This window comes from Xiphophorus hellerii, chromosome 12, assembly GCF_003331165.1.
Source record: "Xiphophorus hellerii strain 12219 chromosome 12, Xiphophorus_hellerii-4.1, whole genome shotgun sequence".
Taxonomy (NCBI): Eukaryota; Metazoa; Chordata; class Actinopteri; order Cyprinodontiformes; family Poeciliidae; genus Xiphophorus; species Xiphophorus hellerii.
Window position 1 is genome coordinate 22310032 of NC_045683.1, and position 25432 is coordinate 22335463.

Below are 25432 nucleotides of genomic sequence, written 5' to 3' on the forward strand. Positions count from 1 at the left end.
AATGGACCAGCTAAAACTTCTCTTCAGACACTGCTTTCTTTCAGTTCTCCATCCGAGCGCATTTACAAGAGTTTCCAGGTCCCATGCTGCAACAAGCATAGCTATGGGCCCTCACCATATGTCTGTATTTACTTCTAATAAAACAAGGCCATGTGTAAAGCATTAACTGAATGCCCCGCAGTTGGGCTGATATTACTTTATCTAAGTTTCAATCTTTCGCAAACATCTAATATCACTCGAGCCTTGGCATAGCCATTTGAAAAATCCAGTTTTTATTGTTCTAACTTTTTTCTGACACTTTTCGCCACTAAAATGCTGAGAAAGTTTTTTTTTTTTGCGTGGTATAGCCCACAATTCCTCGCCCTTTGTTTCCTGAAACAACTCAAGCACCCTCCCCGTCCCTCTCTGCCTCTCATGTCCCAGCGAGTGGAGTCCGGACAGCAGCTAATGTGACAGTGTGCGTCTGGTTGCTACCTTGCAGGATGTTTCAGGGAGCTGTGTGTGTGAACAGTCGCTGCACGGGGGCACACTGGCAATTAGAAGCAAAAGTAGGTGCTCAGGGAAAAAAAAGCGCCCAGGGGCATGTTCCTCAGCCCTGGCAGAAGCTGTCAAAAAAGGGATGGGATCGGGTGGGAGAGCCGGGGTGGGCACGGGCGGTCCAAACCCGAAACGCTTGCAGTGGCGCTTGTTTCGTTCGTGGAAGGGTTTGTGATTGACATAGATTAGACAGTGAAAACGGCATTGTTTTGAATTTCTCTCTCCAGAGAGTTGCATTCATTAGGCGCCATGCACAGAGCAGAGCAAAGTTTCAATGGGGAGCTAGCAGCCTTTAAAAGCGACTGCCTCCTGACAGTTGTATGGACTCGGGCCCATTAGTTGGAGCCCACGATTCAGCCTTGAGCAGTATAGTGAAAATGAAGAGGGCTGATGTCAACTCCAAGAATTCCCCTCCTTTTTCGAAGGGGAAAAAGGGAGCCCCTTCCCCCTGCTTTGGTGCTCTGTTGGACCCCAGCTGTCAGGAAACAATACCCTCTGCCTGCTCCGACAAACTCATTCCTGAAAATGTTTTTTTTCTCTGTCTTCCCTCCCCTCTCCTCTCCGTTTTCCCCCGCTTACTATAATGTCTTTTCCATTTTTAACCCGCAGTCACCCAACCTTCCTTCCTCTTTACAAACCCGGAGTGACGAATGGAGTTCTGAAAATCAAAACCTGAATGCACGACTCCTCCAGTTTGCTTGTTTGTCGTCATTTATCCTTCACGCCTGTGAAAAGAAGACAAAGCTACACATAGATTCTTAAGCGAGATTTGCCTTTCAATTTTTTTTTCTTCCAAGAGTCGAATGCTGTGTATTTTCTGTTATCATTTATCAGATGTTCGCAAAGGGTGGGGGTCAAACTGTCTATGCAGAGGAATTCACATGTACAATCCTGCATAAACTGCAACGACAAGACTCCATAATGAGGTTTCCTACATGCTTGAAATGCATAAAAATATTTATCAGATCTTGACAAGTATAGAAACAAAAAAATATGATTTTAAAATGTTTTTTTCCTCTGAAGACGCCATCTAATTGTCCACCTGGTAAATATCTGCATTTGTAAAGTTGCTCCAATAAGACAGCAATTCATAATTATTTGATATAAAAGATGTGCATCCATCTTTTATTTAAAAAGATGGACCCTGTTTTCATCAATTAACCCATATCTCTCTCTTTCCTTCCTTCGTTCTCTACTTCTCTCATTGTTTTCTTTTCTTTTCTTTCTTCCTTCTTTCCCAGTATTATACTAACACGTCATGTCAAATATCGTTTTTTAATTAATTTGAAATTGTACCAGAGAGAGAATCCGCATGCCTACAATCTGCTCTATCCGGTGTGTGAACTGATTCATAAACCAGATGTTTGCTGTGCTTTTGGAGTTATGGATTCAGGCTATCGTCACTGCTAAAGGACACAACAGATGAAAGCGAACAAAGCTCAACTTGTTCCACAAAGCAATAAAAACAACAAAAAAACATTTTCTTTCTCGTTCAGAGTTTTACCTTGGTCGCACAGCGACTACGGACTTTAAGGCCCAACTCTCCTGATTGGACCGGCAGTTGTAAAACTTTTTGTGACAAGTGACAAAATGAGGGAGAAGCAGCAGACAGACAGCTCTTTATGATGGCTTTCACACATGTGTGAATTATGACGATAATGGGGGAAGGAGGAGGGGCTGCGTTCGGGTCAAAGGGCCAAATGAATCGGACAGCCGGACAGTCGGGGAGCGAACAGCTCAGCGTCTCGTAGATCTGTAGATGGGGCTTCCTTCCAGCTGTCTCTTCCCACCCCGGCAGCAATGGGCGCCCACAGCTGGCCTCTTGTTTTTCCTTGACAAACTGCAATTTCACAGTCGTTCACCAGTCCGCCGCGTTCACATCAGTCTTCCTGCTCTCCCCCGTGCCAGAAACTCTCTGTCTTGACTCCAGCAGCCATGTTGGTCTTGTACAGGTGTTTGCCGGAGGCCTCTGGGGGTTTGACACCATTCTTGTCATTTCTCATGGAGGAGATGAGGCACAAATTCGTAGATGAGCAATTTTTAGAGACATTTTGACTCAGAATCACATAGCCTTCCATAACTATTCATTCCTCTTGATGTAGTTTGTGTTTTCTGTTTTGGTTTTAGGTGACAGATTCGGACACAATAGCGCGTTATTGTGAAGTTGAAGGAAAACAATGCATATTTTAATAATTTTTTAGAAAGATTTAGAAAATTTTTTAGTAAAATCACGAACGTGTGGCATACATTTACATTTAGCCCTCCATCTATCCTTTGCTCTGATACCCCTAAATAAATATAATGCAATCTGTTGGTTAAATCCTTCTGTGAAGACCTTAAAGGTTTGGTGGAGAACATTAGTGAACAATCAGCATCATAAAGTCCAAGAACTCAGCAGGCAGGACTGGAATAGAGAACGTTAGAGCAAAAGTTAGGTGGTAAAACAATATCCCAGGTGCTGAACATCTCAGGGGGCGCTGATCTGTGGTGGTCCACCTAAACTAACAAGACAGACAAAGAGAGCATTAATCAGGGAGCAGCCATAAGGCCCTTGGTAATTCTGGAGGATCTGTGGAGATCCTCAGCTCAGATGGGACAATCTGTTGACAGGACAACCATTAGTTGTCCCCTCCTTAAATACGTCCTTAATGGAAGATTGGCAGGAAGAAAGCTACTGTTGACAGAAGGATAGAAGAAGTCTAGTTCGCCACAAGTCATATACAACTGTTTGGTCTACATGCAAAATGCTATCTGTTGAGGAAAACTAACAATGCCATCAAGCATGGCAGCATAATGTTTTGATGATTATTTTCTTCAGTGGAGACAAGGAATCTTGGACGGTCTGAATGAATGCTGAAAATACTATAAAGTCAACTTTTTTTTGTGAGATTTCAGAAACCGTTGTCTTTCCACTTCCCTGTTATCCACTACTTTGTGTTTTCTATCTCTTAAAATTCCAAATAAATACATTGTTAGTGAATGAGTATCCACTTGAAGTCTCTGCTTCCTGCCTTTATTTGAATCTGTTTAGCCAGGTTTTTTATTAGTTTTTTTTAACGATTTTATAGTTGTGGATGTAATTCAATTAATGCGTTTATGGCTTTTCTGTTAAATTCGACCTCCTTTCTCTTCCCGACAGTACCTGCAGATGAAATGGCCTCTCTTGGACGTTCCCGGCTCTGCAGGAATAAAAGATTCTCGTTCTCCGACACCAGGGCATTTAGTAAGTACAGACTTTAACAAGTACGACTAATCCAAACAGGAAACCGAAAAGGAAAACAAACCCAAAACATTAACAAAACATTTTGAGTTACTCATGAAGACTTCAACGTGCACCTCAGGCACAAATACATTCTCCAAGGGTTTGGTTCTGAAATGAGTTGTAATTTGGCATCATAGAGGATAAAAAAAATAAAGCAGCAGCAGCAGCATGGTGGAACTTCATACACCAGCTAACTTCTGCCACCATTCAGCTTCTCATATTTACGGCTCTGACAAGACTCTTCCTGCAGCCAACACTGCTCAGAACATTAACCCAATTATCGAACAAATCATGTAAACTTATTGGGGAAATCCGTTTACTGTGGAGAGGGGGGGGGGATACAAAATGCTTTAATCAAACTATAACCGTAATATGGTTATGTACAGTAATGAAGTTATGGCCCAGTGTTCCCCAATTCTTCCGAGCTTCCCAGCGCCGCCCGTTACTGCGCCCGCAGGCCAGCTGCTGGGAAGACTGTCTGTCTTCACCGCAATAACTCAGCCTCCCCCATAAATCTCCAGAGCCTGATGCGCCTTGCCATTCTTGAACTTTCCCACACAGGTGTGAGCGAGTCATCACGCTGTCTCGCTCCAGTTAGACAATGCGGGGCCTCAGCAGACCTGTTTGGTTTGTGGCGTTCGCTGAGGGACGTGTGTTTTTGGATTGGAAATGCGCGATAACATTGAGCCTAGAGAACATCTAGCTGACATCTCACCTGTGCGATTATATCAGGCTGCTTTTCTACTCCGGGAAGTTATTTTAATGCAAATTCACTCTATGTCTCTTTCATAAAAAAAGAGAAAGAAGGAGAGAGAGAGAGAGAGCGACTGTGAGTCAGCCCTTTAGCCCTCCATGTTCTCACTACTTGTGCTTGCTGAGTTTGCGGTTTATTCTCTTGATTGCAGAGATGAATATTACAAAGTCTTCATTGAGACCCGTCAATGGGAAATTGTGAGTGGGACATGGGAACCCAGCAATGATTTATATCTCAATGCAAACCAATTAGGATATTTTATTGGAATAAACACTGACCTGGTGGTGACCCTGTTGTAATTGTTGCATGGTCTTTGTTTTATTTTTTGATTTTTTTGAGCATTTAGTCGACATATAATGAAATATGTACATCCAAGTTATAGGAAAACAAAACAGAACAGAAAAAATGATTGAAAAACAACAATTAGATCAGAATCCAAAACATAAACTGGTTTAAATCTCAGCTACAGCTTACTTCTTTTTAAATCCCTCGCTGCTACTTTAATATCCTCGGTGTCTTCTAACCAGAAAATTCAGTACAGAAGGGCAGCAGTGTAGAAGAACGAGAATGAAAGGAACCAAACTGTTTTATTGTAGGAATGTTTTTCCAAAGCTGTCAGGATTCTGCATGCCATTTGAAGAGGCATTTTGCTCTTTAGCCATTTCATCACCAGTGGGGAATTTTGTGGAAGTAAGTTGCAACTCAAAAGTATCTTTTTTTATCCAAACCGCTCGGGAACACATGGGCTCCATCCAGTCCTGAAAAACTCTAAGAAAGTCTGGGGTTTACTTTTAGAAAAGTAAAAGAAAAAAAGAAAAAAGTATAATATTTATTATAATTAGAGTTGGCACAATCTGAATTGTGTGGCCAATTCACTTGTCGACTGGTCGAAATTGAATTTAGCTCATATCCATTTCCTTTGAGAACGGTAATATAAAAAGATTTCAGAATGGCATAAAAAAGTATGATGTCACTCTGCTGTGTGTTAGAGCATTTACTGTAAAACGGGGCTTCACTGTTATTTTAGCTAATGACAAAATATCACAGTGTTGATGTTATAAATATATTACTTAACTATCCATCCCATCCATCCATTTTCTAGCACCCTTGTCCCTAGTGGGGTCAGGAGGGGTGCTGGTGCCTATCTCCAGCTAACGTTCCGGGTGAGAGACGGGGTCACCCTGGACAGGTCGCCAGTCTGTCGCAGGGCAGGAGAGACAGGACAAACAACCATGCACACACACACTCACACCTAGGGAGAATTTAGAGAGACCAATTAACCTAACAGTCATGTTTTTGGACCGTGGGAGGAAGCCGGAGTACCTGGAGAGAACCCACGCATGCACAGGGAGAACATGCAAACTCCATGCAGAAAGACCTCGGGCCGGGAATCAAACCCAGGACCTTCTTGCTGCAAGGCAACAGTGCTACCAACTGCGCCACTGTGCAGCCTATTACTTAACTAGATGAATGTTTTCCAGTCAGAAATTAATGGAAGAGTCTTCTGGAAAAGTAGAACTTGTTGAAGTGGAGATAAAGTCTTGTCATGCAAATGTGCAGAGGACTGTGAGATAACACAATCGTCTCAGTTGTCATGTGACACTTTTCTCATACCGAGGCGTTAAAAAAGTAGGGAAGCTAACCGTTTTAATCTGGTGAATTAAAATAGAAAATTTCTCTGCAGTGTTCAGTGACCGGTGATTGGGAGACTTCGTCTAATGCGGGATAAAAAGCTCTAATTCTGGTTGTAGTGTACACTGGCCACAGAGATTGGAGAGTATGACACCCCCAGTGTCCTTTACCCCGCCTTCCATCTCTGGGCTAGGTGCCCACATGCCCCGCTGGTGTGCTGCTGCTGTCAGGGAGCCAGGATGATTATGTGCTCATTACTCCAGCCACAGAGAGGAAGAGATAGAGAGGGAAAGAGGGAGAGACGGGGGGGATGGGAGGAGAGCAGCAGGCTGCCTCCCCAGGCCTGCAGACTCCCCAGGCCCCCAACACTGCACTAATGAGAGCAGGGGGAATGGATGGGTACACACAGGGGGCCAGGGATTAATGCCCAGGGCCAGGAGGAGCCACGGAGAAGGGAGCAGGGACTCCTGAATCTGACCTGCTCCCCTGCAGTCGAGCGTGTGTAAAATCTACTATTGTTGAATTATTATTTTTTTTTATGTCACAGTGGCCGGGCGAGGTTTGGTTTATCTGCAGAGACCTGCATGCAGGAGTGAGCGTATCTCACTGCCTATCGACATGTCAGCCATTCTTATAGCAGGCTACCCATGTGGGTTGTTTTTATTTTTAAATGGCAGAGTGATACAGGAAGTTAATTAGATTAATAAATGGGTTAAAAAAAAAGAAACGCTGTGAGAAAAAGAACTAAACACTCAGCGGACACAAAACGTCCACGGACACGCCACGCCACGCCACGCCGCCTTGTCGCTGTGCAGATTGGGCCCATAAGGCCTGTATGCTAATCCGAGCCTGAGCCCGGCCCGAGTTCTTCAATTATTCAACAGACAGGTTTGTTTAGCATGCAGTTGGTATTGCTTTTGCCAGTGGTGAAGGTGAGCTGGTAGGACTGGGAGGACAGGAATGAGCTTTTCCGTGAGCGCGCCTCGTCCTGCCATGCATACGGGAACTTGTTTTGTCCTCGTATTCGCACAGACACCCAGGACCTAGACCCGTATCTTCTGCCGGGTCCGGTGTGTTTCCATGAATAATCTATCAAAGCCGCTCCAGGGCCAGGTGATGCAGAATGAATTTTGTGCGTGTGTGTGTGTATGGGGTGGAGGGGAGAACTTGTCAGCCCACCAGTAGTGACCATGCTGGACTGAGGAGTAAAGATAGAGTGAAAAAAAGAGGTGAAGATGTAGTGTAATACTCATCTTCCTTAAAGTACAGCTCCAGTCATTATCACAGCAGTGGCGATGACGATGTCAGGGCCGCATACTTTGCTTTCTGAGGTCACTCGCTGCCAATTTGTCCGCAAGATCTACTCCGTGTCTCATTATGGACTACACCGCCTTATGCTGTTATTGTGGATTAAAGGAAGCTGTGAGTCTCTAATGAGATAGAAGACCAGAGTGTCTGACATGCTGCTCGGATAAGGTCTGATCGACACCTGACAGGGGCAGAAGAATCCCCCTCTTTGCTTTTTTAATATTGTCCCAGCGTCTGGAGCCATCGGGGCGCGGAGGAGCCGCGTCCTGTCAGCGCACCGTGTCACTTAGTCGCAGAAATGTTTAAATGAACTCAGGAGCCAAGGTTCAGAGCAGCATTCCAGAGATACTTTCTTTTTTGTGTGTGTGTGTGTGCCTCTCCTCAGTCTCAGGCTCTCGGGACCGAGTGACATTTTTAAGCAGAGATTTCAAATAAAGCTTTTATTTAATCCCTTAGAATTAGCCGAGCCAGATTAAATTAAATAATGAAAATGTGCTCACTTTCAACCCAATTTTTGCCCTAACAGAACCTTTGACTTGGGAAGAGGGGGGTCCAGTGAGAATATTTCTTATTTTGCATTAGCCAGTGAACACCCGGGATCCATCATGAAATCAAAGACTTCAGGAGGGCTGAACTGAATACTGATCTGAGGTCTGCGGTCCTGCTGGGCTGCTGCAGAGACAAGATCCTCTGCAGAAGTGTGTTAGGGAACAGGCGCTTTGATTCCTGTCAGTTTCACTGGGGCAGCAGACTCAGATTATACAAGATACTTTTTTTATAAGAGGTGGGTTTACAAGAAAATACCAACGTATGGTGAGATTCTGGAAATATTGCAGCATACAGTATCACTATATTTGATAAAAATTTAAATCAAATAACCTACTATCTCTCTCACTGTCACATTTATTTTTTTTTGTAAAGAACAGCCACACTGATTCCCTTTTAAGAGAGCAACAGCTTAATAATAATAGCGGGTGGTGCTCCATTAGTTTCCAAACATGACTGCAGTTTTTTTGCTACTGGAAATGTCTCCAAACAGCCAAATTATTTCGTCTTGTAACCAGCAGAAGAGCATAGTTCTCTCCTTTCAGCCAGCTGACTGCCAGTATTCAACAACACGTGGGGGAGGGTCAGCACTGTGTTACTCTACGCAACATACAGCTTAAAACTCGATGGAGGCATTTTACATTGTAGGATTAGCTTGATGGGAAATATTGGTTTTGTAGATATTGGTTTCACCAGAACTAGACAAAATTAGATTTTGTTTTTTGTTAGTTTAACAAGGAGACTAAGTGTATTTCACAGAATCTGTAATCAGTATGGACATTATTCCTGTCCAGGACAAACTTGTCCATATTTTGTTATTTTTATGCTTTTCTAATTCTGTCCATTTAAAACGTCTTTCTTTTTTGCCTCGTTTCATTATTCAAAATGTAGACAATCAAATTCAGTAGAACTTTATCGAAAACACCGGGCGTTAACTGTTAGCATCTTTACTTTAGCAGCCAATGTTTGGTTGAGTAACAGTGAACCAGTCGCAGAAATACAAGACTTCACAAATCATTTGTATCTCATCCATCACTCTCTTACTGTACCTTTCTTTTCTGTCTGGAATCTAAAAATTAAAAGATGATGGTGGCTTCTTGAATGTTTCCATAACTTATCAGCTATTTCTGTCAACTCCAGAGGACAACTTCTTAACTACTTCCTCTCTGTCTTCAAAATAAGAGTATCAAGCAAAGAAACAACAGGATACAATCCCTTGAATATCTCATTTAAATATCTGGGGTTTACAGTTATAACGTAGACGTAGAGGTCATATTTTGAGGATTAATGCACATTTCACTCGCAAGAAAACATGTTTGGGATATTTTGGAACACCTCCTGTCACGAAATACTAAAAATGGCAAGTGGCACGTTTGTTGTGAAGGCCACTGCAGGATCGTCCTGAGCTTATAGACCAAAATATTATGCAGCAAGAAATTATATGGTTCGCAAAAAAAAATATATATATATATATATGTATATATATATGTATATATATATATACATATATATATGTATATATAGGGTATATATATATATATATATATATATATATATATATATATATATATATATATATATATATATATATATATATATATATATATATATATATATATATATATATATACAGTACAGACCAAAAGTTTGGACATACTTTCTCATTGAATTCAATGAGAATTCATTGAATTATATATGTATATATATATATATATATATATATATATATATATATATATATATATATATATATATATATACAGAGGGAGAGAGAGAGATTTTTAACAGTCTCTAAAGATAAAGAAAATAACAACTCCATTTGGCAAAATTTTTTATGCAATAAAGGCAATATATTGCAATATATTGTTTTATTTACAGTTAGAATAATTCAAAAGAAATGTAAGTGTAAATCATCTTATACATCATGCTTTAAAATGTTTATATAAATACCATAATACACTGATGCCGTGGTATTTCTTACTCAGGATTATCATGCTTGAGAATCACATACAGACCCCTTGGTGCGTCAATGAAACATAATCTCATTATATACCTACTATTTTCAAATATTTACAATCCCTCTGCGTTTTTTTCCTCCACATAATAACGGTCTCACTTTTGGTGCCTTTTCTAAATTATTTCATAACCTCTTGGGGATTTTCACTCCAGTAACCTGACGCTGCTTTGTGCTGTATTATTCTAACCTAGAATTATAATGCCGCTGACCTTTTCAGAGGCGATGACCGGCGCGTAAAGCGCACATCGCCCGTGTTGAATAGCAGAGTTTTTTGGAGTGGTTGATTTTAAAGACATATGACACGGTCAGTCTCCCCTCACGTCCGCTTCCTGTTGGCGTTGACAAACAGGGCTTGGATTTCTCAGCATGCCAGGCATTCTTTTCACCCTGTCTTTCCTGGAGTTTTGAAAGGCCTCTGAGCCTCCCACCCAGAATCGCCGAGCATAAAGACACACAAAGCTGCGGGGTTATTCAGTTTGTTCTAAGCTCTCTTCCCCCGTCGGCTGTTTGCCTAGTAATTCAATTCAGATGTTCAGGATCCAAAAACATGTTTGCTTGAATGAAATCCACCCCTCCACCCACTTTTGACCAAGGACTGTGCTTTTCTTAGCTCTGGTCCAAGTTGGACAGCCAGGCAAGGTACTGCCACCTCTGCCTTTTTTAGCTTTAAGCCCTCAGAAGAGACAAGCGTCTCTCCATACACTTCTTCAGCTGCTATCTGCTGTGTTTTTCCCCTTTAAACCTTCCTGTGTCTATGTGAGGTCACTCCCTAAGAGCTGGTCTGAGTGTTTCTGCGTCTCTAACTTGAGATTTATGTCCTTCAACAAGCACGCCTGTGTAAAGAGCGTGATTTCCATCTGCCAGTGCTGATACTGTCTAGTATCCGCTCTATCATGTCGATGTTTACGTTTAAAACATAGTTTATGTTCCTTGTGGTTTTTAGATTACGCTTTCCATGAGGATTGTGAAACCAGACATATGAATCTGTCATGGGCTAAAGGAATATAACCTCGGTACTTGCACTGAGTCAAAGAAGGCATTGATGCATTTCAGTTTGAATAATTAGGACAGTTTTTCAATAGCAGCGAGCCATAATTCATGATTTGAGAGTGTTAGAAAGCTTAATTAGTTTAATTAGCTTAATTAGTCAACATTGATTGATTTACATCAAATTCTTCTCATGAAGGGTTTAGATGCCACCTTTATTGAGAAATCGTCAGTCGGGGGTAAGCCTTCGAACAGGTTGCCTGGGACTGCTGAACCAAAAGTCAGCACCGAGTTGAAACTGGTGCCTTGAAAACTTGTGTTTAGAGCGCAACGAATCATGTATTCCAGGATATGAATTATTAATGGGGATCATTTGAAATTCTCACTGAACTGCTTCCCAAAATGTGTTGGCACCTAGGTCTGGAGGTCTCAGACAACCCTTTGCAACACAGGGAAAATCCAGGCGTATTGTACATGAAGTGGAACAACAAAGCACAACTTAAATATACATGACGTGTGGGAGCGGGGATTTTAACCCAGTAAGTTAGCTGCATTTTCTGAAATTGACTTTTATCAAGTCTGTCTCTGATCTTCTTATCAAATGTGCCCTGAGCAAGTTATTTTTATTTTATAGCCTTAAAGTCCACAAAGTCCATAAAATTCCAGATCCAAGTCATCTTAATATACTGTAAGTGCCATTAAAAGCTGTTTTGTCCTCAAATTCCTTCTTCTTAAAGTTTTTTGTCACATTTTCAGACTTTGAAACAAACTTTATATAACCTGCGTGAATGCAAAGTGCAGTTTTCGAACACTGATTTAATTTATTAAGTGAAAAAAAAAACAAAACAAACAATCCACACCAATGTGGAAAGGTAATTGCCCCTTAAGCCCAAAGTCTTGTGAATCTTTTGCATTTTCTCTGTTAATAACTTTGACCCCATCGTCTTCACAGTATCATTTCACTTCAGTCACACAAATTTTGGGGTCTTGAACGGTTTTTGTTTAGGCTCACTCCAAAAGAATCTGATAGGATTTAAGTTCAAACTTTAACTAGACCTCTCCAGAACCGCAACATTGTTTTTTTGAGCCATTCAGAGATTGACTTGCTGCATTGTCCTGCTGCATAGCCCAGGTGAGTGTGAGCTCAAGGTCATGGACTGAGGGTCGGATATATTCGTCTTCAGGATATCCTGCTAGAGAGCAGAATATTTGGTCAGGTCATCCGCAGTATCACACTACCACCATGTTACAGGTACTTTTTCTGAAATAATGTGTAAGTTTATAGGAAATGTGCCGCATTCTTTCTACAATGTCCCACCAAAGACAAGCGAGGCTTGGAGAGCTTTAGTTGTTGCTCTGGGTGCTAATGTGACCCTGTCCATTCTCCTTTGGCATTCTTAATTTTTTAGATCAGGGTGTCATGCATTATCTTTTGAGGATTTTCAAGCCCATTTCTTGCGCATAACCAACAAATGAGGTTCAGAGATCATTTCTGATTCAAGTAAGGCAATGTTTGATATTGAAAAGAGTTTGATGGTCTGTCATCAAAACAGCAAAAACAGAAAATGTACTTATTCACAGCCATGTTTAAACAGCAGCAAATGTTTCCAACAATCCAACTTTAAAAAAGATCTAACAGGAGCAAAAAGTTGGACCTCCAAAGAATGCAATAATATAAAATTAAAGATTTGGAACAATCCTGAGCAGCATGAAGTAAAAGAGAGTACAGAAGCCTCAATGCAAACCTTGTTCCCCAGCAGACCACGTTGGGGAGAGACAGAGGTTGAGAAGGGGGTGGGGAAGGATATTGAAGAAAGGTTAGCCTGGAGGAACAAGACTCCTTTCTCCCCTCCCACCCCTTGACCCTCCCATGTGACAAGTTGAGCCAACAAGTGGTCTATTCAGCCGGGCAGCCAGGGGAAATGGCTGCTGGGCCGAGCTCTGCCTAATGAAAGCAGAGACGCTTGTTATTATTATTGTCTTCATCGTTCCCGTCGTAGCCGTAATGCCGATCAGATCTCGGCGGGGAGCTGTACTTCCTTCGAAAAGACACTCGCTGCAAGCAAAAGCAGGTTTCATCATTAAACCTCAGCAAATATCTGAGGCTATACAGAATTTTAAGTGGATTTCCACCATTAGTAACGTTTATAACCCCCTCCTGGTAGCGGATTGCATTCAGACACTGCGGGAGATGATGTCTCGGCAATGTTTATAGGGATCCAGTTTACCTTATCGTGATTGTGTTTGTTTGTGGTTGGCTGGCGCAACTTTTCTGACTCGGTGGCACTGTTGTTTTTCCTTTTTGGACTGAACAAACAGTTCTCTCCTCAACTAAATGATCGTAATGATCCTGGCATGTGTCTGCGAGGCTTTTTAATGCTCCTTGGTGCCGGGCCAGATTGCATCACAGGGCCAGTCACACGCATAAACTGTGATGTTTACCAAGGGAGGCATTTAAAAGCGATGTCCCATTCAATCTGCGCATTTCTTTTGTTTGTTACAGTTACAGGCATGCTATCCTTTTTTCACATATAAAACAGCAAAACAAAAGGGGGCTCAAATTAAAGTCAAATGTGTCTTTCTGTGCGAAGGTTGCACCTGAATGTTGCATGTGAGAAGCAGCCATGAGATCCTTATGGTCTGACATTGTTAAGTTGAAATGCCCCAGCTTCACAGTATCATGGTTATAAGTAACTCAATCAAAATTGTATTACATGATCTAATTATCTTTGATTAACAACTTCTGCCCTATCAACTGTGTAACAAATGTTTTATGTTATTTACTCATAGCTTATCTAATATTTTTAATTGGAATATTTTATATGATGCTTTTTATCTTCTTTGAGTTACTTTTGTGTTTTAATATTGTTATGGAAATGCATTTGAATTGAATATTATTTTGATTTTGTAACATAGTTTAAAGCAGCGTTTCTCAATTCTGGTCCTCAGGCCTCCCTGCCCTGCATGTTTTAGGTGTTTCCCTTCTGCTACACACCTGGATTGAATCCATGGGTGGTCAACAGGTTTCTGCAGCACTTGATGGTCATGCAATCATTTGAATCAGCTGCTCTGGAATAGAGGCACATCTAAAACATGCAGAGCAGGGGAGCCTGAGGACTGGAATTGAGAAGCACTGGATTAAAGCAAAAGTGTAGGTTAGTTTCAGGTGTTTAATATTGCACAGTAATATTAAACAACAAAAACAATATTAAACAGCCTTTCATACACTTCTTTAGTAACACAAGTTTTAACCCGCTTCTGTTTGCCATGTTGGAGTTTTCTTCAGCCAGCTAGTATGCAGTGTACAGCAACAGGTGGGGGAAGGGCAGCACTTTGTTGCTCTATGCTCCACTCAGCTATACAGAATATAAAACCCTTTTATCTTTCTTGCTTTTTAAGAAAACAGTTCAAGCATGGCATGTTCATATTAACCGGTAAATTAATTGTGCTGCTTGCCCAGGTGGCCGGTGTGCACCGCTGCTCGCAGTTTTAAAACAGTAGCTTAATAAAAGCGATCAAAGGCGCTTCTGAATATTGTCCCACAAATTAAATAAAATGTTTCTGGAACTGAAAATGTTTCAATCTATTTTCCCTGAGGAAGAATTAAGGGAAAAAGTGTTGTAGCTGTTTTTAAGCCAGCTGAAATGCAACAGTTGGAGACAGGCATTAAAGGGCTTTTCTACACTTATGTGCTCCATGCAGTCAAAGAAACCTCCTGTGTCTTTCCTGGCATCTCCTTGAAAGCATTTCAAGCCATAGAAATAATAGGAAGGAACTTTTCTTTCAAAACTTTAGCATACCTTGGGTACTGGCTTTTGCCTGGTGAGATGTTTGTTGCTTACTTTTCTTTCTTTGCGTCTCCTGTTTCAGTCCAATAAAGTTCCCGTGGTACAGCATGCCCACCACGTCCACCCGCTGACGCCCCTCATCACCTACAGCAATGAACACTTCTCTCCCGGCACGCCTCCATCACACCTCTCACCTGAGATCCTCGATCCAAAGACAGGTAAGATAATCGCCTCGTGCTCTAGACTTCAAGTTCATGTATTTTAAAGGGAGCTTTGTTTTCAAAGTTATGCGCCAGGAGAACTGCTCATGATGTAACCTGCTTTACGTAACATTTATAGCGTTATCATTTCGTATATAAACTGAGTATAAGTGGTGCTGGAAGCTGAAGCTGAAGCTAATGGCTAATCTGAGTGCAACTCTGACCCAAAACTTTTACTGTGTTCCATTAGCAGTACGTGTTTCAGACAGGAAGGTCATTGTTGGTGCACCACCTCCTACCTCAATTTCCTGTATAAATAAGCATTGGTTTTAGTGAAAATAATTCTCCATGGGTTTAAAGGTTCATAAAAAGTGTTTGCAATAAGTGTTATGACAGTTCTCACAAGATCAAATGTTTTCTTTTACGATAATACAAGTCCATTTTTGTTTTGGTTTCATTTAGATTAGCCCTTATCTTTAACCTCCAGCACCAAGTACCTTCATTTACATTAAGATTAGAGACGTATCTACTATGAGAGTTATCCACTGCTGGTAGTATCTCAACTATTTGTAACTTTTCACCAGAACCTTAAATAAAAAATCCCAGATTTTTAAGTTCCTGCTTAAGTAAAAATGCCAATCAAAGCTGTAATGTTGTGTTTATTGAACGGATGTCTTTACTGAGCCGTTCAGTAAAGCTTCATGTTGTCGTGGTTTTAGAAGCAGATACTTGCTACAGTTACAGCGATATTCCAGTATTAACCCAATGAAGGTTCTGCCATTTTGAGCATGAAATAAGGTTGGATAATCAGAGTAAGCAATGATCGAATTAGGCGCTGTTGAGTGGGCTGATCTTATTCCCATTATTTAGACATGTATACATCTTAATCCCACTATTATATCCTCTCAGAGTTTCCACTGCATCTGCCTACTCACTGTGCAGCTTCACAATGCAGAGTTTTTTTAGGTCCATTTATTAACGACTCAGGACATCTTTTTCTTTAAGAACACGGTTGCTTGTTTAGGGTTTGTTCCCACAGGTTTGGTAAGGATGGGAAACAGTGCTGGGTGGATATGGGTAAATTAGAAAAACACCCTTCCAAAGCTGTGGGAAAACCACAATGTATGCGGACTTGACTCGGGTGGGACTTATCACTCAGCCTGTGCACCATCTTGAAAACAAGAACATGAATGAAACTCACTTCATTCACCTCTTGTGGACAATATTATAAAAGTCTTCTATATTTGCAGACTCGTCAGTAGTGTCTGCTGACGGTCTGCACAGCAGACATGTGCAACATATGCACATGTTCAGCATATTTTCATGTGCTGAACATGAAAATATAACCATTGTGTTAAACTTTTATTGACTAAAAGCAGCATATATTTGTGCTGCGAACATATCTGTGAACTTTATGTGATATAGCAGATGTATTGACTGAATATGAAATGTCAGATATTACCAAAATAGAAATAGGTACATGTGCTCTGTTTTTTAAAATAATTTCTTTTTTTATTTTGTCCCTGCAGGTATTCCTCGAACACCTCATCCATCAGAACTCTCTCCGTACTACCCTCTGTCTCCTGGTGCTGTCGGCTCGATTGCACATCCTCTCAGCTGGTTCATGCAACAGTGAGTGTCCTATATTATAAAATATAACACATATATTTGGATGCATACTAGAAACACAAAGATGCAGATTTGGCTGATCCTCTACTTCTCTTTAAGATCTGCTTTGATACCTTCATGTCCTGAGTAGCCAGTAAACATCTGTATTTGCAGAGATGACATTATGACACGTGTGTGAGAGAGCAGTCCTATCAAACCAAAGATAAAGTGATTATAATTCAAACCATCTTTGCCATGGAGTTGAGCGATATTAGCAATTAGCATGAATAGCACTATTGTGTTTTTTTCTGAGAATATACATTTCCAAAAGGCTGTAAATATTTTGAAATACAGAATATTTCATGACAGAGAGGTTGGATGATCAGACGTATAAAAGAGCACATTTCTTGGACATTGTGGAGCCTTCCTGTTATCCTTGTTCTCTCTTGCAACCTACATAATTTATCCTTTTAAATAGCTTCTTGCCTTTGTGTGCTTCCTCTGATTTTATTTAAACACATCGCTTTGGCTGGAAATAAGTGGCTTTGAATTTTTCTCACTCAGTAAAAGTGTCCACACCAAAGGATGTTGTTCCCATGGTGACCTGGTAGCACTTTGTTATATTTTTGAGGTTCCAGTCGTTTAGGGGAATCAAGCTGTAAACTGACCAATTTCAGTCATCTGCTCTGCCTCGATGTTTCTCGTTTTTTTCATTAGAAGACCTTCTAAACATTTTGTTTATCAGGCTACTTAAAAATTATACTAGCATGAAACATTTTGACAAAGTATTGTGTCTCTTTTTTGGAATTTTCTTTATAACTGTGCACTGCTTCATAACTTGCAACAGTTCAATCAGTGCTGTGCAGCCAAATTTAATGTGACATCGCTCAAGTCCAGTTGCACTATATGATAATGAAAATATCTGGCGGAATCTCTCGACATTTACGGGTTTTTCTACGGTTCTGCTAATCGATTGCAACGGTCCCGCTCCGCGAGCAGGGGATTTGAGTTGATGAGAGCAGGATTAGTGCTGCTGGGTTAGCTGTCAGCTGTGTTTGATCCACCTCATACCGGAGCTTTTTTATTTTTCACTCACTCTCTCCCTGATTCTTGTCTTGCAGGCAGGGCCAGCCCATGTACTCCATCCCTCCAGGGGGATTCCGTCACCCTTATCCGGCGTTGGCCATGAATGCGTCCATGTCCAGGTGAGTGGATCATGTTCGGCAACACGACCACCTTCCCGAGGGGCGGGGGACATTTAATACGTGCTGCTTCTGTGACGTGCTGTAATCACATTTCCCCATGCTCTCTTTGCCAGACTGTAACAAAAGAAACGACTGGAGTGTAGTCCTAAAGTCGCACTGTTCACGCCGCAAGATTGTTGGAGAACGTGCTATTTAGAAGAGAAGCGACTCGATGACTGTTAGCCGCATACATTTGGGATCTAAAGCAACACTAAATAACATTCTTCTACTTGGATAAGACGTCAGATCAGGAGCAGGCTCGGGTGTCGGGTCCACAGAGGGATGAGAGCTATAACTCTGAGAGTCAGGCTCAGCTTCTTAAACAGAGTGAGCACATTATTGGCATTCAGCGCTCCTCTCCTGTCTTCTTTTTCTGAGCTAAACTTCTGTGGTCAGGCCGGTGTTCTGAGCCACTTCACACACACTCACACACACTCCTGCGCAGCCCCACATACACACTAGTAAAGCAGAGATGAAAGGGCTGGGAATCGATTAGGACAAATCAAAGCTTATCTGAACCCACATGTCCCATCAGACTAAACTCTCAGGCTCTCTGTCAAAATTGGAAAGATTTGTTACGAGGCTTCCGGTGTTAGTATGAGATGAAATATTCAGTGGGCTCTCTGTGATCAATAGCTTGTGCATCTCTATCCAGATATATACTCACAACATTCACGACATGTCATGAGAGTGACAAATGCTTTAGGTTTACCTTTTCTACTGCTGCCTCACACATCGATGTAGCATAGCTAAAACTTGGAAATAAATTAAATGTCGTGAAAAGTTGTCGGAATTTATTTATTTATGAATTTTATTAGGAAAACAGGTTCCTATTGTTTTATAATTTTTTTTATTTGTATAGTATTTCAAAGATGTTTCGGAATATATTTGTAAAAATTCTAACTGAAATCTGGTGTAAAAAAGCCAACGTATCGCAGTATTCCTCCAAAAACTGTATGAGGAGGTCTTGCTGTTATCTAAAAAAGAAAAAAAAAAGACATCATTGCTGCTGCTATTTGTGGTTCCTTTAATTTGGATGCACACACTTAACTGAGAAATGGTAATAGTTTACGAGTAAAAGTGCCTATTCCGCAGAACATTGTGCCGTTTCGCCCCTCTGATCTTTGTAGAGTAAAAGTTACAAACAGCCTGTGTTAGCTGGGTAATAGGTCAGACTTCCTTCTCTTCTACAGACAGCATCTCTGCTTCAAATATCTGTCTTCCCCCGTCTTAAAACACCATCTCTCAGAAAGAGAGATGGGTGGCGTTGCTATAGTTTCCGCCATCCAGGTTTTACGTGACCAGAAATATTTTCAAGCAGCCAAATTTGCCTCTGTCGTAAGTTATGGAGAAATAAGATACGTGCATGCCTTGCAGGCCTTTTTACAGCCAGCTGTCTGGCAGTGTGCAGCAGCCGGTTGAGGCAATGCATGGACGTTCTCTGGCAACTCATTAAAATGACTTTAAACTGCTGGAGCAGCAGGTCATAGAGAAGTTGTAGTGGGGAAAGAAGAAATTGGTAGTGGCTTTGAAATCTAAAAGGGGCTTTACAAACTTTAGTATGATTTGATGGGTCCATTCTCACAAGGAGGTCAACACCCGCTTGTTGATACAGTTTATATTGCTAGAATAAAAAAAACGCAACTTTTCTCTGCTGATTTAACAATTGATTGGGTTTGTTCTTTGATACTTAAGTATAAAATGGAGCATTATTTAGTATAAATAAAGCACCAATTTTCTTTCAGTTCTACTCATTTAAGTTTGACATAAGATGATCATGACATAAAAAATTAGCATTTATACGTTTTTTTTAGTCACCCAACCCAGATTGTTCATTTGAACAATGAACCAATTGAAGCTCTTCTGACACATTCAAATAAAAATATGCTAACTAAGTACGTAATGTTTAGTTTCAAATCACTGACTTGCATCCAGCTGCATCAGCCCTGAAACACAGTGACGTCAACAAACCAATCTTCATTGTTCTTTTGTGATTCCCTAATTTGTTTGGTAGGGAGTGTTTCTGCATCAAATCCCTCTTAAAATGCAGCTCAGCAGGCCTTATATCTGGCGTTTGACTCGACTAACCTGAAGCTTTCACTTCTTTCTACCAGCGAACTTCCTTTTGTGTCAGCAACAAGAGACACCAGACAGGCTGATGTATCGATAAATGCTCTTGGCTTCTTCTTCGATTTTTCCTCGAGGTGCATTGATCACTCTTTTGTGGCAGGTTTCCGTACCTCCAGTTTTAAAAGGCTTCAATGTGCTGATAGAGATTTCAGCAGATTCAGTCAACTTTCATGTTTTCTCATTTCAGAACATTTTTTTTCAAGCCTTTTTTGCTGTGAACCATCATTTACTATAGATTTTAGGAGCAGAAACCATAAATGAACTCACTACTGCTTTGCTTCAGTCATTTTAAGCTCTTTTACAGATTTTTTTAGTGGTCAATTTGTTTAGCTTTTGTGACTAAAAACGGCTGTTTTGTTTGAGAACGTTTCCGTCCCTTAACTCTGGGATTTCCACAAGACTAACATATTCAAATCCGTCATTTTCATGAAAAGAGGTTAGAAAGCTCAAGAGAGTAAAAAAAGAGCCATTTTATGCTCAGCTTCTCTGTTTCCTTTTAAATAGCCTATTTTTTTCTGTTTCATCTGATTTTATTTTTACACACACCACTGATACTGATGATACCTTGCTCCGAGTTTTCTATACTCAGCTTTCTTCCACACTGAATAGCAAATGATGTTAGCCTAACCTGTTAGAATAGGTATAATTTACTCACTAATTGCACTTTAATTTTCTGACTGACTGGTCATTTTTTTGACTTGTCATACTCAGTATGACAGCACATTTTGATTTTTTGGTTATAATATTAGCTACTTTTAATCGCATTTTAGTCATCTGAAGTCATTTCAGTCATTTTGACTATCTACATTTTTGTTGAGTCATTTTTCCGTGATTTTTTTTTTATTGACACTGATATAATATTCCCCCAATTAACTAGTTTTTCAACGTGAAAATAGAAAGTTGACAGAATATTTTGTCATGGTTTTTAGTTGGTGAAGCTGACACTGCGCAAGCAGAAAATGCTCCGATTTCTCGGTTCATCTCTTTTTTTTTTTTAACAGATCTAGCCACGGTGTTGACCTTTCAATGTCACGACATATTTTCTTCGCCATTGGAACAAACAAATAAAAATCAGTCTTGTTCTAATTAAATTGGAGGAGGAGCTTATTTGTTGCTCACCCCATTGACTCACTAAATGGCATCAAGACGTCTACTTAAATTTGTGTGGCTATGATCCAGGCTCATGGAGCTGAATGTTGCCCTTTCTCAAACGCAATGCTCCTTTGCACTAACAACTGGAAATGGAGAGGGCCACTTTGTAAAGGAGTTGTGTGCAGAAGGCTTTCTGAACACTCTCCGTGGTCTGGAAGGTGGTGAGGAGAAAGGTTTCAGGTGTCACGGCCATGCCGTCACTATGGTAACACCACACTCCACTTTCCTTCAGCCGTTGGTGAATAAAAGGGCTTTTGAAGAAGTCTTTATTTGAACAAAAAAAAAAAAAAACGAGAAAGAGAGAGAAAGTAAGGTACTCTTTGTGTGTGTGAATTTAGTCTAGACAGAGGCAGCGGGCTCCGTAAATTTACCCAGAGGGCAAGACAGCGCTGTAATCTGCCAAACGAGCCGAACCTTTTCTCGTCAAGTCGACAGAGGCTCCCTGTTAAAGCCCGGCTGTTAAAACGTTGCCTCTTTTCGCCTTCCCAGCTTGGTGTCCAGCCGTTTCTCCCCTCACATGGTGACCCCTCCTCCGCACGGGCTCCACCAGACCGGCATCCCCCATCCTGCCATCGTCTCTCCAGCCATCAAGCAGGAACCCAGCGGCGACAACATCAGCCCCTCCATGCATGCGTAAGAGCAAATAAACGTTGATCGCAAGCAGTACCGCCCCGGCATTCAGACATCACCGACAGAATCTTTGTATTGTTTTCGACCAGCAGGAAGTCTCCCGTTCCTTCCAAGAAAGAGGAGGACAAGAAGCCTCACATCAAAAAGCCGCTCAACGCTTTCATGCTGTACATGAAGGAAATGAGGGCCAAGGTAGTCGCAGAGTGCACTCTGAAAGAGAGCGCTGCGATTAACCAGATCCTTGGGAGACGGGTAAGAAGCACCGACATCGACATGAATGTTGATTTGAGGCTAGTGTGGGGAAAAACACATCTAACTTGTTGACTTTTTTCACCCTAAATATGTTTCAATGTTGGCTAATTACATGAAACGCCCACCTGAAACAGTAACTAAGTAATCCACATTTCTGAATAGATTAGATCTAGTAAATCCATAAAATGTCTGTCAGGACCACATGTCGAACAGTAGGCCCACACCATGACGGTCACACCATGACGGTCACACCGCTCGTTTTTAGGTTTATCTGCTGTGCCTTTTCTTCCCCAAACTTGACTTTTCCAGCTATATTTAATTAAATAAATTACAGTGCTACATTTTGTTGTACAAATGTTCTTTTACACAAGCTTCAGCATCTTTTCATAATTAATTGAACTGCGGGATCTCCCCGTTTGAACCTCTAAATTTGTTGGGTCAGGACCGAGGAGGAAAAGTGTTAAGAAATTAATGTGCTAACGAGGTGTTAAATTTAGACTTTTCTGTAATTTTCTTTCCTCCTTCTCATCTAGTTAACCTGTATTTAAATTGCTTTTCATATATATTTAGCTAGAAGATAGTAACTATATTACCTTATGTTAGTTTCCAATAAAGTTACTTATTAAAAAAATGTTTTACCTTCAGCAGTGGAGTCTTGTGCACTGGTCATACATAGAGGCCAAAACCACGAGTGTTTTCTTTTGACCTACTATATTTCTGGTTATTCCAGATGTTCTGAAGCTTTCCTTGACTTCTGCTTGGCTTTTGGACAATTCTTAAATTTTTTAAATAAACTATCAGAAACATTGTGAGAAGTATCTGTCTCGCATGTATTCTTTCCACATTATCCTGCAAACAGTGTTCACCAGGGCACTCAGAAAGTTAATGATTCATCTCTATCTATATAATGATTTAGCATGTATTCTAACAGTACGGTTGAGGAAGTCTTGAGAGTCTTTTACATATGGTCATGTATTGACAATAAGAAACCCTTTGAATAGGCCACCAGTTTGGTTCACTATAATTATTGTGGATTTCTTGCCTTTTTTTTTGCTCCTTTTTCGTTACGTATTCAATAGTTGCCACCTGTATCAATTATTACGCATAATTTAACTAATGTACTAATTTGTCTATAAACGGCCAATTAGAAGTACTTTGCGATAAAAACGCTCAATGCGTTCGATCCTTCCCCTCCTCCCGCTCCCGCCACCTTACTTATGAAAGTGTGGGTGTGTGTCTGCAGTGGCACTCGCTGTCCAGAGAGGAGCAGGCCAAATACTACGAGCTGGCCAGGAAGGAAAGGCAACTGCACTCTCAGCTCTATCCTGGCTGGTCGGCACGAGACAACTACGTGAGTAACGCATTTCCCCACATCTGATCTCGCTTGAGTAGGAGAAGGTATCAAAATGAGTGCAAGCCCTGCCGGTTTCAGGCCGGTATGACTGTATTGGTTAATTTTAGTGTGTGCACTTTTGATCTCGTGAACCAGAGTTGTTGAGGTGGTTTTACTTCCGCTGTGAGAAACAGTTTTTAACAGCATTGTTGTATCTGCGCAGGGAAAGCGGAAAAAGAGGAAGAGAGAGAACAAGCCAGACTCAAAACCAGAGGGTAAGAGGCCTTTCTTCTTCCTGACTGCCTGTGTTTGTTTTCTTTCTTTTCTTGTCAAACAATTGAGAGGGGATCTGGTTCTTTATTTGTAATGCAGCAACCTTTACGTTTGACCCGAAACGGAACATCTCTTCGATTATGTTCGTTTATTTCGTTGCACTTACTAATGTCTTTCCTGCTTTTATGCTTTGACAAGCAGCTTATGAGGTTCAGTGCTAATAGTGGCAGGTATGTTTTATAGCACAGCAACAGTAAATGGCCAGAAATAACACGCATAAGTCCTCCACCCCTCAGTGCACATTTTTTTCCCCTTACATTTTGTGTCATGTTCCTTTTTTTAAATCATACAAGCATATCATCTGAATGAGCCGTAACATCCTCTTTTGCTCGCCTCGTTGTGATGTGGTGACCGGTTGATTTGAGAAATGTCACGTTTCAAAACTTTCACATCTTGTTTGTGTTTTTGTTTTTGCTTTTTAAAACAATTACTCATTTGCTTCAGTCGGCCGCGGCCTTGTGGCACGCGAAATGAGCGGGTTGATAATTTGGCTCTCTCTTAATCTGCTTTGTTTCCTCGCATCGCAGACTTCTCAATAAGGAGCAAGAAACAGTGCGTGCAGTACTTGCCCTCAGAAAAGATGTGCGACAGCCCGGCGTCGTCTCACGGGAGCATGCTGGACTCGCCGGCCACGCCCTCCGCCGCCCTCGCCTCCCCCGCTGCCCCGGCTCCCACTCACTCCGAACAGGCTCAGCCGCTGTCGCTCACCACCAAACCGGAGGGACGAATGCACCACCACCACTTCTCTGTACCCGGGAAGGCCTCTGGCTCTGCATCCTCCTCGTCCTCCTCTTCTTCCTCCTCTTCCTCCTCCTCCTCCCAGCCTTCCATCGCCATCCCCGTTGGTACTTTGGGAAGCCAGTCGAGCACACCCATCCTCACCCGGCCAATCCCCTTCACCTCCCTGCACCCCTCCATGCTCTCCCCGCCGTCCCCCTTCCATCAGGCGGCCCTTCACTCCCATCATTCCCTGTTCCAGTCGCAGCCGCTCTCCCTGGTCACCAAACCAACCGAATGAATTTGCAAAATGTGTTTTCTTTTCTTTTAATTACTTGTGCTGTATATTGCTTTCCTTTAAGAATAGGTATTAGAACAACTTTTTTTCTAAATGACGAAAAGGAAGAAATATTATTGGTCAATATTTGACCGCCTCCTTTTCTACATCTCTCAATGAAAACAAAATGTATTTTTTGTAAAGTTTACTGCAGAACTGGGTTCTTTTTTTTGTTTGTTTGTTTGTTTGTTTGTTTTGTTTTGTTTTCTTTGATGCATTTATCCAATGAACCTCTTGTATAAAAGAACCAATGTACATAAAGTTTCTTTATAAAAGCAAAAAGGAGACAAAAACATTTTCTTTTTAGCCAAAACCTAATTAATGTTAGTATGAAGTTTTCAGTTTTAGTCCTGGCCAATAATTGCAAGCCCTTTTTTTTTTCAATTTACGAGTGTGTTCCCCTTCTTTGACATGTTAAATAAACATTTGAAATGGTTTCTTAAAGAAAATGTCTCTGTTTGCCTTTTTACCACAGCTAGCCCAAGGCACAAGCAAAGTGAGCTGCTGTGCAGGATCCACAGCCAGTAGGGGGCCCCCAAGAGCACGTTACTCCTCATAGATGAGATGATGTTAACTACAATAAGATAAATCACATATTAAGAGTAAAAAAATAACAATTTAATCCATCAAATATAAGAAAAGTCTAAATTTATAGGTTAAGTTAA

General features: G+C 41.2%; 1 protein-coding gene across 5 annotated transcripts in view; it reads left to right on the plus strand.

Annotated features, from left to right (window-relative positions):
- The window catches only part of tcf7l1b (transcription factor 7 like 1b), a 46464-nt gene extending 21248 nt beyond the window's left edge, over positions 1 to 25216 (plus strand). Inside the window, exons 4-13 of one of the 5 annotated variants that reach the window (XM_032578518.1) lie at positions 3677 to 3760; positions 14914 to 15049; positions 16561 to 16663; positions 17761 to 17844; positions 21655 to 21798; positions 21885 to 22047; positions 23291 to 23398; positions 23604 to 23655; positions 23855 to 23883; positions 24241 to 24376. In XM_032578518.1, the coding sequence (XP_032434409.1) occupies positions 3677 to 3760; positions 14914 to 15049; positions 16561 to 16663; positions 17761 to 17844; positions 21655 to 21798; positions 21885 to 22047; positions 23291 to 23398; positions 23604 to 23655; positions 23855 to 23874 (894 nt within the window). In that variant the 3' untranslated portion in view covers positions 23875 to 23883; positions 24241 to 24376. Of the gene's footprint in view, positions 1 to 3676; positions 3761 to 14913; positions 15050 to 16560; positions 16664 to 17760; positions 17845 to 21654; positions 21799 to 21884; positions 22048 to 23290; positions 23399 to 23603; positions 23656 to 23854; positions 23884 to 24240 lie in introns of all 5 variants that reach the window. The other 4 variants (XM_032578515.1, XM_032578516.1, XM_032578517.1 and 1 more) reach the window with 4 other exon arrangements.
- The last annotated feature ends 216 nt before the right edge of the window (positions 25217 to 25432 follow it).